This window comes from Leucoraja erinacea, chromosome 1, assembly GCF_028641065.1.
Source record: "Leucoraja erinacea ecotype New England chromosome 1, Leri_hhj_1, whole genome shotgun sequence".
Lineage (NCBI taxonomy): Eukaryota > Metazoa > Chordata > Chondrichthyes > Rajiformes > Rajidae > Leucoraja > Leucoraja erinaceus.
Genome location: NC_073377.1, coordinates 24207472 through 24219754, shown reverse-complemented (window position 1 = coordinate 24219754; position 12283 = coordinate 24207472). Strand labels below are relative to the sequence as shown.

The window sequence follows — 12283 nt, the reverse complement described above, 5'->3', positions numbered from 1 at the left end:
ATTTCTGGACCTGTATGTTTTTGGAAAAATTAAGGAGCCAATTGCCACGGCGGTTTGGGGAACGAGGGTGAATCAAATCGATCAACAGTGGGAGAAGATTTGAGTGATAGGGATCTTCAGGTTTGGGTTAGATTTTTCTTTTTTTCTTTTTCCCTTTACTGTTTCCATTACTGGATTAGATTTTCTAAAATGGAGAAAGTTTCCGATTAGTGGTATGTGATGGAATGTGTGTCAGGATAAAGTACAACCAAATATTAAACTGCAACGGAGCAATGGGTGATTATCGGCGAGTATGTTCCAGCTACAATCCCACATGAGAAAAGAGGCAAAAAGGGAGAGATTATGGTAAACCCCTATGTAGTTTTCACCCATCAGTCACCTTTGATACTTTCCAATTGGACTGGATTACTTAAATACTGAAATCTAATGGAATGCTTCTACCCAAAAAGAGTGATTCAACATATGAGGCATTCCATTACGTGTCAGTTTAGTGGGCTGCAAAATAAGTCATTGGGATTATTTCAGTTATGAAGAAAAAGATGGACCAAAATAGGGCAGATCTGGATACTCAATTCTTGGAATACACTACTCCAAAGTTGCGGGGGGGGGGCGGGGGGGTAGACCGCAAGTGCTGCCGAACCACCACTGGAGCGTCCCCGGTCGTCCCCCCCCCCATTCGAGTGTCCCATCCCCATCCGGACGGGACACCGGTCCTGAGGCCCACAGCGGAGAAGCGCAAACCCCAGCTCACCTCCGCCTCATCTCCGCCTCTCCCACCGGACCAACCAACAGCACCAGCGGCTACAGACCCACAGAACCCACAGCCAGCCCAACTTCAGCCCAATCCCGCTCCAACTACAAGTGCCAATTCGCCCACGGCCTCAAGTACAAGTCGTACCTGGGATAGCGGTTCCTCCTCGGGGTTGTGGATGAAGTGGCAGCGGGTACCGTTGGGGCAGAAGCCGGTGGTGTGCAAAGTACAAGCCGTACCTTGCACACCACTGGCTTCTGCCCCTACGGTACCCGCTGCCACTTCATACACAACCCCAAGGAGGAGCGAGGGCCCCGGCCTCACCAGAGCGTCAGCCTGGCCTCAGCCTCCTCCGGCCCGGCGCTAGACTGTGCCACTCTGCAGGCGACCTTCAGCCGCATCCTGGAGTTGGAGGTGGCCCAGACTCTGGGCTTGGGGCTGGGCAAGGGAGTGGGGAGGAGGTTGCTGCTGCCGCCAGCACCACCATCACCAACAGTACCCGCAACCCAGTGGCTGCCCATCTTCAGCAGGATCTCAGTGTCAGGCTGAGGGGAGGGGGGTGGAGGTGGTGGGCTGCCGACCACAGGCAGAGTCCAGCGGCTGCAAGTCCAGGGCCACCCCGCCAGCCCTGAGCCACCCCGGACACCTCCAGACAGGGACAGGACATCGGGGAGGGGACAGACCAACAGCACCCGCAGTGACGGAGAGCTGAACTTGACCATGGACGGAATGCAAGCCGGCACACAGTGCAGCATCACCATTGCCAAGACTGTTTTATAGCCAGTGACCTATGACCCGGGCATGCGCAGTCGGAATACCGAACTCGCTTATTGGAGCATAAAGTACAGAGGAATCTGGGATTGGAAATACAAAGCTGCAATACATGCGGTTAAGGTGGTAAAAGGTGTGCTTCCCTTCATCTCCTGAGACAGTGTTTCTGAGTTATCAGGTCACACTCCATTAGTGCAATAATTAGTGCAATTCGGTTGGCACAGTGGTGAAGTTTGCTTCATGGCTCCAGAGACCCGGTTTCAGTCCTGACATATTAATTCTGTCTGTGTGGGGTTGCACATTCTCCCAGGCTACGTAGATTTGAAGAATTTATGAATTGCATATCTCTGATGATAAGCAATACACAATAGGTGCAGGAGTAGGCTATTCGGCCCCTCGAGCCATGATCTGTCTTGGGCTCAGAAATCCTACTCTACTTTCTCTGAAGTTTGAGGAGATGTCACGTGTCGCTACTCTGTTGAACTTCCGTAGGTGTATGATGGAGAGCATAATGACCAAAGATACTGACTGATTGCATCACAGCCTGGTTTAGTACTGTGAATGCTCAAGACTGGAGAAGAGCATGCAGATGGTGGTGGATGTTGTCGTGTCCATCAAGGGTACAGAAGCACACCCTCAAGAGGGCAGCTAATCTCAATCATAGGCCACACTATCCTGGCCATGCTCTCATCTCATTGCCCCCACCAGGAAGGTATCAGACAGAGCTTGAGAACCATGAGCATCAGGTTCAGGAACAGCTTCTCTGCAGCAACCATCAGGCTCTTGCATCTCTCTGCACCATCAACCATAACCCTACCTTGGCACCAAACTATGATGAACTTTGCACTTCTACGGTTACACTGTGTATTTCGATTTGTACAATCAGGGTTGGTTTACAATCATGACTAATAAATGGCGTATTTATTCGTTGTGTTGATGCATTTAATGAGCCCATGAACTACAGCAACTAAAAGCTTCCTAGTGCAAGTGAAAATTAATATAATAATAAAACACTCTTGACACTATCTCTGAACTCTATTTCAGTTTCATTTCTCTTTCACATTGCTGTTTCCCGGCAGTGGTTTCTTTCAGTTTCAACAAACATCAAATCAAAGATCTGCTATAGGATCTTTGCACCAAATGGTGCATTTTGTGATGTTGGCTGGGAGCAAGGGGGTACGCCCTCCCCCTCCCCCTCTCCGCCTCCGACTGATGCAACCGGCAGCAACTAGCTCCCTTGTGCGCAGGCGCGAGCTGCTCTTGTCCGCCACGCTGCCGCTCGTCCAATCAGAGAGCGGCTCTGGGTGGTGGTCAATGACGTTCCGGCCCACAAGCCCCGCCCCCCCCCCAACGGTCTCCTCCTCCTCGCGCCTCCTCATTGATAAACGGCCGCCGCCGCCGTCACCGTCACCTGCTATAGGATCTTTGACCGTCACATCAACTGCAGCCGCCGCTGAGCCTCGGGCACGGACAATGTCTGCCGGAGACGTGTGTGAGGAGACGGCGAAGCTGTCGTTAGGTGAGGCCGGTTACCCTGCGCCAGGCACCGGTGGCGCCGGGACACCGGGCGGGGCGGGGCCGGGCCGGCGATGCGATGCGATGCGGCTCTGCGATCAGCGGGGAGCAGCTGGATCGCCGGCCTGCGAGTTTGGCTCGTCTACCCCTCTCTGGTGATGACGGGGGGGGGGGACGGGACTGGACTGTCGCCTTTCACAGGCGGCCCCGGCTCCTACCCCGGCCCCGGCCCCGCCTGGGTGGGCGACCCGCTGCCGGTCACCTTCCGCGCTGGTTTCCCTTCCTCTTGCCCCCCGGGGTGGTAAAAAGACGGCGCGCCCAAGCGGGTTGATCTAGTTCGTGTTGGGCACCGGCCACCGGCTAACTCCCATTGCATTTAGACACAAAATGCTGGAGCAATTCAGCGGGACAGGCAGGAATTTCGTGTCAAGACCCTTCAGACCTTTTTGGGGGAGTGGGCAGATGCAGTATAATGTGGATGAATGTGAGTTTACCCACTTTGGTGGCAAGAACGGGAAAGCAGATTATTATCTGAATTGTGTCAGATTAGGAAAAGGGGAGATGCAACTGACCTGTGCATGCTTGTACATCAATCACTGAAAGTAATAGCCCTGTCCCACGGTACGGGTTCATTCTGGGACAGGGCTTTAAACATGCATGTACAGCAGGCAGTGAAGAAAGCCAATGGCATATTGGCCTTAATTGCCAGAGGATTTGAATTTAGGAGCAAGGAGCTCCTACTGCAGTTTACAGGTCCTTGGTGAGACCGCACCGGGAGTATTGTGTGCAATTTTGGTCTCCTAATTTGAGGAAGGGCGTTACTGCTATAGGGTGATTTCACCAAAGGTCAAATGAGCGTAGATCCCCACTCACGTGACCGAAAATTTTAACTGGACATCTCTCAGTTTGGTACATGTAAGTGAATGGGGAAACACGCACTTTCCCACCCGTTAAAAACATGGAAAACGGCCGATTTTTGAGCTGAAATTTTCTGTGCTAGTCGGGGTGACCGTGAAGCACAGCGACCTAAATTTTCAGGCAAAAAAAAAGATAGAAAGTAAGGTAATTACAAGAGGGAACTGAAGGTAGAAAGCGGCGGAAGTGAGCAGCTGACAATTGCCGTGGTGATTTTAAGATCCAAAATATCGGGAATTATCGCGTTTGCTCGCTGAATTTCATCAAAAGTAAGTTAATAATGCCTTACTTTTGATGAAATTCAGCGAGCAAACGTGATAATTCCCGATATTTTGGATCTTAAAATCACCACGGCAATTGTCAGCTGTTCACTTCTGCCGCTTTCTACCTTCAGTTCCCTCTTGTAATTACCTCACTTTCTATCTTTTTTTTTGCCTGAAAATTTAGGTCGCTGTGCTTCACGGTCGCCCCAACTACCACAGAAAATTTCAGCTCAAAAATCGGCCGTTTTCCATGTTTTTAACGGGTGGGAAAGTGCGTGTTTCCCCATTCACTTACATGTACCAAACTGAGAGATGTCCTCCAGTTAAAATTTTCGGTCACGTGAGGGGGGATCTACGCTCATTTGACCTTTGGTGAAATCACCCTATTGAGGGAGTTCAGCATTATTGCTATTGAGGGAGTGCAGCATAGGTTCACCAGGTTAATTCCTGGGATTGCTTGACTGGGCTTGTATTCACTGGAATTTAGAAGGATGAGAGGGAATCTTACAGAAACATATACAATTCTTAAAGGATTGGACAGGCTAAATGCAGGAAAAATGCAGGAAGTGCTGAGCCACCGGGAGGTCAGCTTGGTTATTGCGGACCGAGCGGAGGTGTTCGGCGAAACGATCGCCCAACCTCCGCTTGGTCTCACCAATATAGATCTGCTGACATCTAGAGCAGCGGATGCAATAGATGAGGTTGGAGGAGATGCAGGTAAACCTCTGTCGCACCTGGAACGATTGCTTGGGTCCTTGAACGGAGTCGAAGGGGGAGGTAAAGGGACAAGTGTTGCATCTCTTGCGGTTGCAAGGGAAAGTGCCCGGGGAGGGGGTGGTACGAGAGGGAAGGGAAGAATTGACAAGGGAGTTATGGAGGGAGCGGTCTTTGCGGAAGGCAGATATGGGGGGAGATGGGAAGATGTGGCGAGTGGTGAGGTCACGTTGGAGGTGGCGAAACTGACGGAGGATTACTTTTTGTATGTGATTTTAGGATGGAAAAGCAGAGACTTATTTGTGGTGGTGGGAGAGGTCATGTTTTAAGATTGCTGGATTAGGATTTTTAAGGAGGTAACTAAGATGATTAACGCCCCTGTCCCACTTAGGAAACCTCTGGTTACTTTGCCCATGACCCAAGGTTTCCATGAGGTCGCCGGGGGTTTTGGTCACTCTCCATAATGGTCGAAAGTGGTTTCCGTGTGATCGAGGCTTCATTTAGGTTGCTTCGATTGTTTCAACAAAATCAAAACCGGACTTGACTAAAAATAGGTTGCCGCTTGGTCGAAACCAGTGGAGTGGGGTCGCTAATTACTTTCAGGCAGTCGAAGGCAATCTCCTTAGCTGGCCGACCATTTTGATTGGCTCATTGGAGTTTTCAGGACTTAGAAGACCCGCCAGTAGGTAAAATGCCTGTTAAATTTATTAAACTTCTTATAACTGTCTCCACCCCTTCTCCTTCCTCTTCATCACGCAGACATCGCTCCTCCGCTCTCCATGGCCCCCACCTTCGCTGTGTGTGTGTGTTTTTGTGTGTGTGTGTCGCACACTACATGGAGACCTTGGCTCACAGGCAAGGTCACGAGTGCTTCCCCTTCAGCTTTCCTAAATGGGACAGGGGCATAAGGGTCATGCAGCAGACATTGACGACGTTTATTTCCATAAGGCTTTTGAGAGCAACCCTCTCAATATCAATTGAATTATTTTTTGATGTTAAACTCATCCAGAAGATTAAGACACATGGCTGGGACCTCTGTAATATTCATTAATGTTCAAGATGAAATGTAGTTGGTTTGATGAGTAAATGTATAGACAATGCAAAAATTGGTAGAGTTGTGGTTGGTGAGGAAAGTTGTCAAATACTTCAGCGGGATATTGTCAAGTTTGTCATTAAATTATGGTGAAGTACAGGAATAGAAAATCTTGGCTTGCATCACAGCCACATTGACTCAGCCACCACATTAAACATATAAGCAAGTCCATTGTAATGTTGAGGTAGGAATGATTTTGTAGGGTTGTGTAAAGAAGTCAAGTCTGGCACACCTGTAACTTTACTGAGTATTTAATAAAGGCACATGTAAGGCACGTCCCAGTACTGACTGCATCTAGTCTTCAGGCGTACTGGAACCAGGGGAGGAGCAAGGGGGAAGATATCACAATTATACTGAGATAACTAAGGCGTGGTTAGTGGTATTGAGGTAGCTACATTATAGGTTGCATGCATAAACCATCTACAGGTTTGTTCAAGAATCCATAATGTAGATAATGGAAATGTGGGCAGGAACCTGCTGACGGTGTTCTCTCTGGACCATTGTGAGATGATATGTAAAAGAGGATTATACTGTAAACGGGAGAGTGTTTAGAAGCTTTGTATAGTACAATACAATACAATTTAATTGTCATTTGGACCCTTTGAGGTGCAAACGAAATGCCGTTTCTGCAGCCATACATTACAAACAAATAGACCCCAGACACAACACAATTTACATTTTACATAAACATCCATCACATTGCTGTGATGGAAGGCCAAAAAAAAACTTATCTCTCCACTGCACTCTTCCCCCCCCCCCCCCCCCCCCCCGATGTCAAAGTCAAAGCCCCCGGCTGGCGATGGCGATTGTCCCGCGGCCATTAAAGCCACGCCGGGTGGTGCGAGGTCGCACACCGGGTCTTGGTGTTAGAGCCCCCGGCGTGCGCTCGCAGAGTCCCGCGGCCATTCCAAGCCGCGCGGGGTCGGTGATGTTAGGTCCCGCTCCAGGAGCTCTTCGACCCCGCAACTCGGGCGGGAGAAGTCGCCGTTGCAGGAGCCCTGAAAAGCGGTCTCCCTCCAGGGACCCGCGGGCTCCCGGTGCCGCCGTCCGCAGACCCGCAGTTGCAGCCTCCGAATCGGCAGCAGCAGCAGCGCTCCACCACCGCTCCACCCGCTCCGGACTCGGCCAGCTCCGCGACGGTGAGGTGAGTCGGCACCAGAGTCCCCGGCTTTTTCTGTTGGAGGCCGCTCCTCATTTGCAGCCCCAACGACAACGAAGACCCGACAAGAAAAGGTCGGGTCTCCCGTGCAGGGGAGATTTAAAAAGTTGCCCCATCCCTCCCACCCCACCCCCACCCCCCGCACCACACACACACACACACACACACCCCAACAAAAAATAACAAAAACTACATATAAACATAGACAAAAAATAATAATAACGCGGACGGGCTGCAGAGGCCGCTGCTGACCAGAGTCGCGCCGCCTACCGTTATATAGAACGTTTGGGGTACAAGTTTACAGCTCCCTGAAAGTGGCAACACGGGTGAGTGGGGTGTTAAAAGCAGATCAACAACATGCTTGTCTTGATTAGTTGGGGTGTTGAATATAAAAGGCAGAAAGTCGTGCTGTAGCTGTATAAAACTTTGGTCACGAGTATTGTGTGCAGTTCTGTTCGCCCCATTTCAGGATGGATGAGGCAACTTCTGAGAGGATACAGATAACGTTCACTACTATTTACCCTGGATGAGAAAACATTAGCTAGAAGGAGATTATGGAGACTCTTAGTTTGTTTTCTCCAGCCTATTTGTGTGCTGTACATTTTGGTTCTATGTACACTGAAAAAAACTTTTAAAAATAACTTTGATTTTGACATTTCACAGGTGAATTGTATTCCTCTGATCGTGAAGGAGATGATGAAATTGGAACAGGAACAAAAGAAAAACCATTTAAAACAGCCCTCAGGGTAAGATTTCAATCGGTGATGTGCTGAAAATAATTACTGTTTCCATGAAAATGCATCTCAATAATTTATTGTTTCTGCACATTTTTTATAGGCTTTACAAACAGTAGAGAAGGAACCATTTCCAACTATTTATGTTGATTCCCCAAAAGAAAATGAGGTAAATGCAAGTTTTTTTTGTAACAAAGTTGTGCAAAATATACACTAGCATCTCCTTGTTATAAAGCAACATGATTTGTTTGAATGGGTAATATGGCTGCATAAAATGGTGGTATCTTATTCTGAAACTGAGCAATATGCTTGACTTCTGGTTTGTGGTCTTGTTTGGAGATGGGAATGGAGGTTTGATCAATAGGAAATGTAAACTCATTTGGATAGTTGTTAGTGTAAATTAGAATATAATGTATTCATAATCAAGCCAGAAAGGTTTTGAAGGCAACCAAGACAAAAATAGTATAACACCAAGGCAAAAACACTGTCCCTTTGCACCTCCGATTTCTGAATCATCTCCCCAAAAGTCTGTGCCTTTATTCCTACTACCATAATGCATGAGTGCACACTTTGCTATGCTGTATTCCATCTGCCACTTCCTTGCCTATTATTCCAACCTGTCCAAGTCTTTCTGCTGTGTCCATACTTTCTTTACACTACGTACCCCTCCAACTATCTTCGTGTCATCAGCAAACCTGGCCACAAAACCTTCAATTCCCTCATCAAAATCATTGATGTATGTTGTGAAGAGTTGCAGCTCCAGCACCAATCCCTGCGGAACACCACAAGTCACTGACAATCAGAAAAGCCCGCTTTATTCCCATTCTTTGCCTTCTGCAATCCCGCTAACCTCTATCCACGTTTGTATCTTCCCTCTGATGTCATGGGCTCATCTTTTTTTAGCAACCTTACTTGTGGCACAATTTCAAAGGCTTTATGAAAATCCAGGTAAACAACGTCCACGCAAAGTTCATGCGTCATCCAAATTATTCCCGCTAACTCCTGTCATTGCTGCTCCACCATCATTCCTGCTAGGGCCCCTTTCCAATCAACTTTAGCCACCTCCTCCCTCATGCCTCTGTAGTTACCTTCACTCAACAATAATTCTGACACATGTATGAAGGAACTGCAGATGCTGGTTTAAACCAAAGATAGACAGATGCTGGAGTAACTCAGCAGCATCCAATAATAGCGACACATCTGATTTCATCTTTCCCCTCAAACTGCAGGTTGAATTTTATCATATTACTAGACCAAGTAGGACCCGTTGGGTCCCGTCCCCTCAACGTGCGGCTGCGGGGCGGCCTGCTGCGTCTCACACACACACACTAACCATCTCCACACACGCGCACACACACACACACACACAGAGTCTTCGGTCATCTCTACTTCGGTCATTTCAACCATCTCTACTTTGGTGCCGTCAATGTATACTGGGATATGTGTACAGCTTTGCTTCCTGAAGTTGATCACCATCTCTTTGGCCTTGCTCACATTTGAGAGCAAGGTTGTTGCTTGATACCAGGTCTCCTTCCTGTAGTCCATCTCATCATTATTTGATATCCGCCTACTACGGTGGTGTTATCCGCAACCTTGTAAATTGAATTGAAATAGTACTTAGCTACACAGTCACTGCTCAGTGATTTCCACAGGAAGATATTCTATTTATTTTGGGTCACTAAAAACCGTGAGAGTGCAAGGTGAGAGAAGGGGAAAATAAAGTGATAGAAGTGAGTTCTGAGATTTTGTTAATGGTGATGCAATGGTGTAGCTATGATGACTCCATTTAACAATTTTGTCTTTCAGCGCTGGGAAATTATATCAAAATCACAAATGAAAAGTATTAAAAAGCTTTGGCACCGAGATCAAATAAAGACTGCAGAAAAATGTAAAAAAGAGGTAAACAAAATGTAACTGTTATGTGCACTTTCTTTGACCTTTCCTGCATTGGATGATTTGAATTGGTTTTAGTGCTTGCTTTTGTATCTAGCCTATTAGGCTATTTCCAGATAATTTTTATAATATGGTGATTAAGGTAAAGCAATGTTAACTGCATTTTGTACCGACTCAATGTGAAAATTTGCAATATTTCGGCAGGCATCAGTGCAAAAAACACCTTTTCTTTCTCCCCCCCCCCCCCCCCCCCCCCCCCTCCTAATCTCAGAAAAACAGCACCAATTTGCACATCATATTATCCATGCAAATTAAATAAATGTCATGACAATTAATGTATAATGGTAAGAGCCATGACTAAGAGAGCTCTTTTGGTCTTGAATTTGTGCCACCTGCTCTTTTATATCTGACTAGAGGTGCAATTCTGATTTAATGCCCAACAGGCAACAACTCAACAATCTAGTTTGCATCCATTATTTAAATTATTTTTCTGGCTAGTTGTGAGCTTAAAGGGCCTGTCCCACTTAGGCGACTTTTTAGGGGAGTGTAGGAGACTGCGCTCGCCACATGTTCGCTGGTGAGTCTCCTTCATGGTTGCAAGGAGTTCCTGCATTCTGGGAACTAGTCGCGGCCTCGGTATGGTCACCAACATTTTTTCTACAAAAGTTTGTCGCCATGGAGAAAATCGATAATCCTGTAGTCGTAGGTGCAGTGGTAGTGGGGTCGCCATGTAGTTGTAGGTAGTCGAGGTAGTCTCCTTTGCTGACCGGGCATTTTCATTGGCTCATTGGAGAAAGAAAACGTAAGCACGTAAAAACGTCAGAACCAAGGAAAACCAACCGATAATGTTAAATGCCCGTCAAACTTCACAGCTGTGTATCTCTGGCTTATTAAAAGTAGGCTGGCTTCTTAAAAGTGTCTCCACTCCTCCTTCCTCCGCACTTCTCCCCACCCCCCAATCTTTTAAAGGACTTACCGTACACTGAGCTAACAGTCTTAACCTTCCTGTTCATCGCGGTGTGAATTTCAGACAGCGCTCCCCCGCTTTCCCTGGCCCCCTCCTTTGCGATGTGTTTGTGTGTGTGTGTGTTCCACTCTTGACACTCAGCGTTCCAGTTCCCGGTTTTTCAGGCGAGTGCCGCGAGCTTGACAGTCGCTGGCAGTACGCTGAGAAATCGCCTAAGCGGGACAGGCCCTTAAGTTGCTCGGGTGCTCTTTCAGACAAGGTGTGAATGCCACCACAAATCTGAGGTTCAATGGTTTTAATTTAGAATAAATATTTCTTATTATTAGGATAGGTTTAATCAAATGCATTCTATTGGGGAAAAAAAAAACTATTGCTTCCTTAATTACTGGCTGTCTCTGAGTTTAAATGGAACAATTTGGAATAATTTGATATCCAAATAGGTACATTGCATGAGTCGTATGGGGAAATTGAATGTCTGGTGCTTTTGAGGCTGGTCTGCACAATTGGAATTTAACAAACTCTTGGGAAATTTAAGCTGAATTGTTTCGCATAACAAAACCTACATAAATCTGTTGATTTGGATTTCAATTTTATATTGCACTTAGTAATTTAGAATTAATAACTTCCTGGTTTTGCAATTTTATACCATGTGAAGATGAACTACAAAGCTTTTGTCTAGGATTTCCTTTTACATGTGCAATGAATAGCAGCTGTGTTTGATGTAGATTTTTTAATTTATGATTTTTGCTTTGTTGTGCAGCAGATTTTGAATGAATAACAGTGAGTGGTACAATATAAAACACAAGTCTTAATTTTCAATTACAACTTGCCATGTAATTTAACTTGAAAGGAGTCTAATCAGACTTTAAGAATACAAAACACAATGTTAGGTTTCATAGCATCGGTGAGGAGCGAGTAGGGTATCGGAACTGAGGCACTAAATTATTGTGATAGATTGCTGCCATACCATTTTGAGAAAAAGAAAGGAACAAATGCAATGGGCTTGAGGTTGGGAAGACGTTTCCACTTCCAGGAGTATCCAAACGCTAAGAGCCAGAAATAAGAGATCCAAAAGGAGAAACATAGAAAATAGGTGCAGGAGTAGGCCATTCAGCCCTTCGAGCCTGATCATGGCTGATCATCCAACTCAGTATCCTGTACCTGCCTTCTCTCCATACCCCCTGATACCTTTAGCCACAAGGGCCACATCTAACTCCCTCTTAAATATAGCCAATGAACTGGCCTCAACTACCCTCTGTGGCAGAGAGTTCCAGAGATTCACCACTCTCTGTGTGAAAAAAGTTCTTCTCATCTCGGTTTTAAAGGATTTCCCCCTTATCCTTAATACTTTGACCCCTTGTTCTGGACTCCCCAACATTGGGAACAATCTTCCTGCATCTAGCCTGTCCACCCCCTTAAGAATTTTGTAAGTTTCTATAAGATCCCCCTCAATCTTCAAAATTCTAGCGAGTACAAGCCGAGTCTATCCTGTCTTTCTTCATATGAAA

General features: G+C 46.8%; 1 protein-coding gene across 1 annotated transcript in view; it reads left to right on the top strand.

The window, feature by feature from the left end:
• Positions 1-2885: 2885 nt before the first annotated feature.
• nars1 (asparaginyl-tRNA synthetase 1) overlaps positions 2886-12283 on the top strand; it is a 32529-nt gene continuing 23131 nt past the window's right edge. Inside the window, exons 1-4 of the mRNA XM_055664779.1 lie at positions 2886-3041; positions 7845-7927; positions 8019-8084; positions 9722-9814. Coding sequence (XP_055520754.1) covers positions 2996-3041; positions 7845-7927; positions 8019-8084; positions 9722-9814 — 288 coding nt within the window. The 5' untranslated portion in view covers positions 2886-2995. The remainder of the gene's footprint in view (positions 3042-7844; positions 7928-8018; positions 8085-9721; positions 9815-12283) is intronic.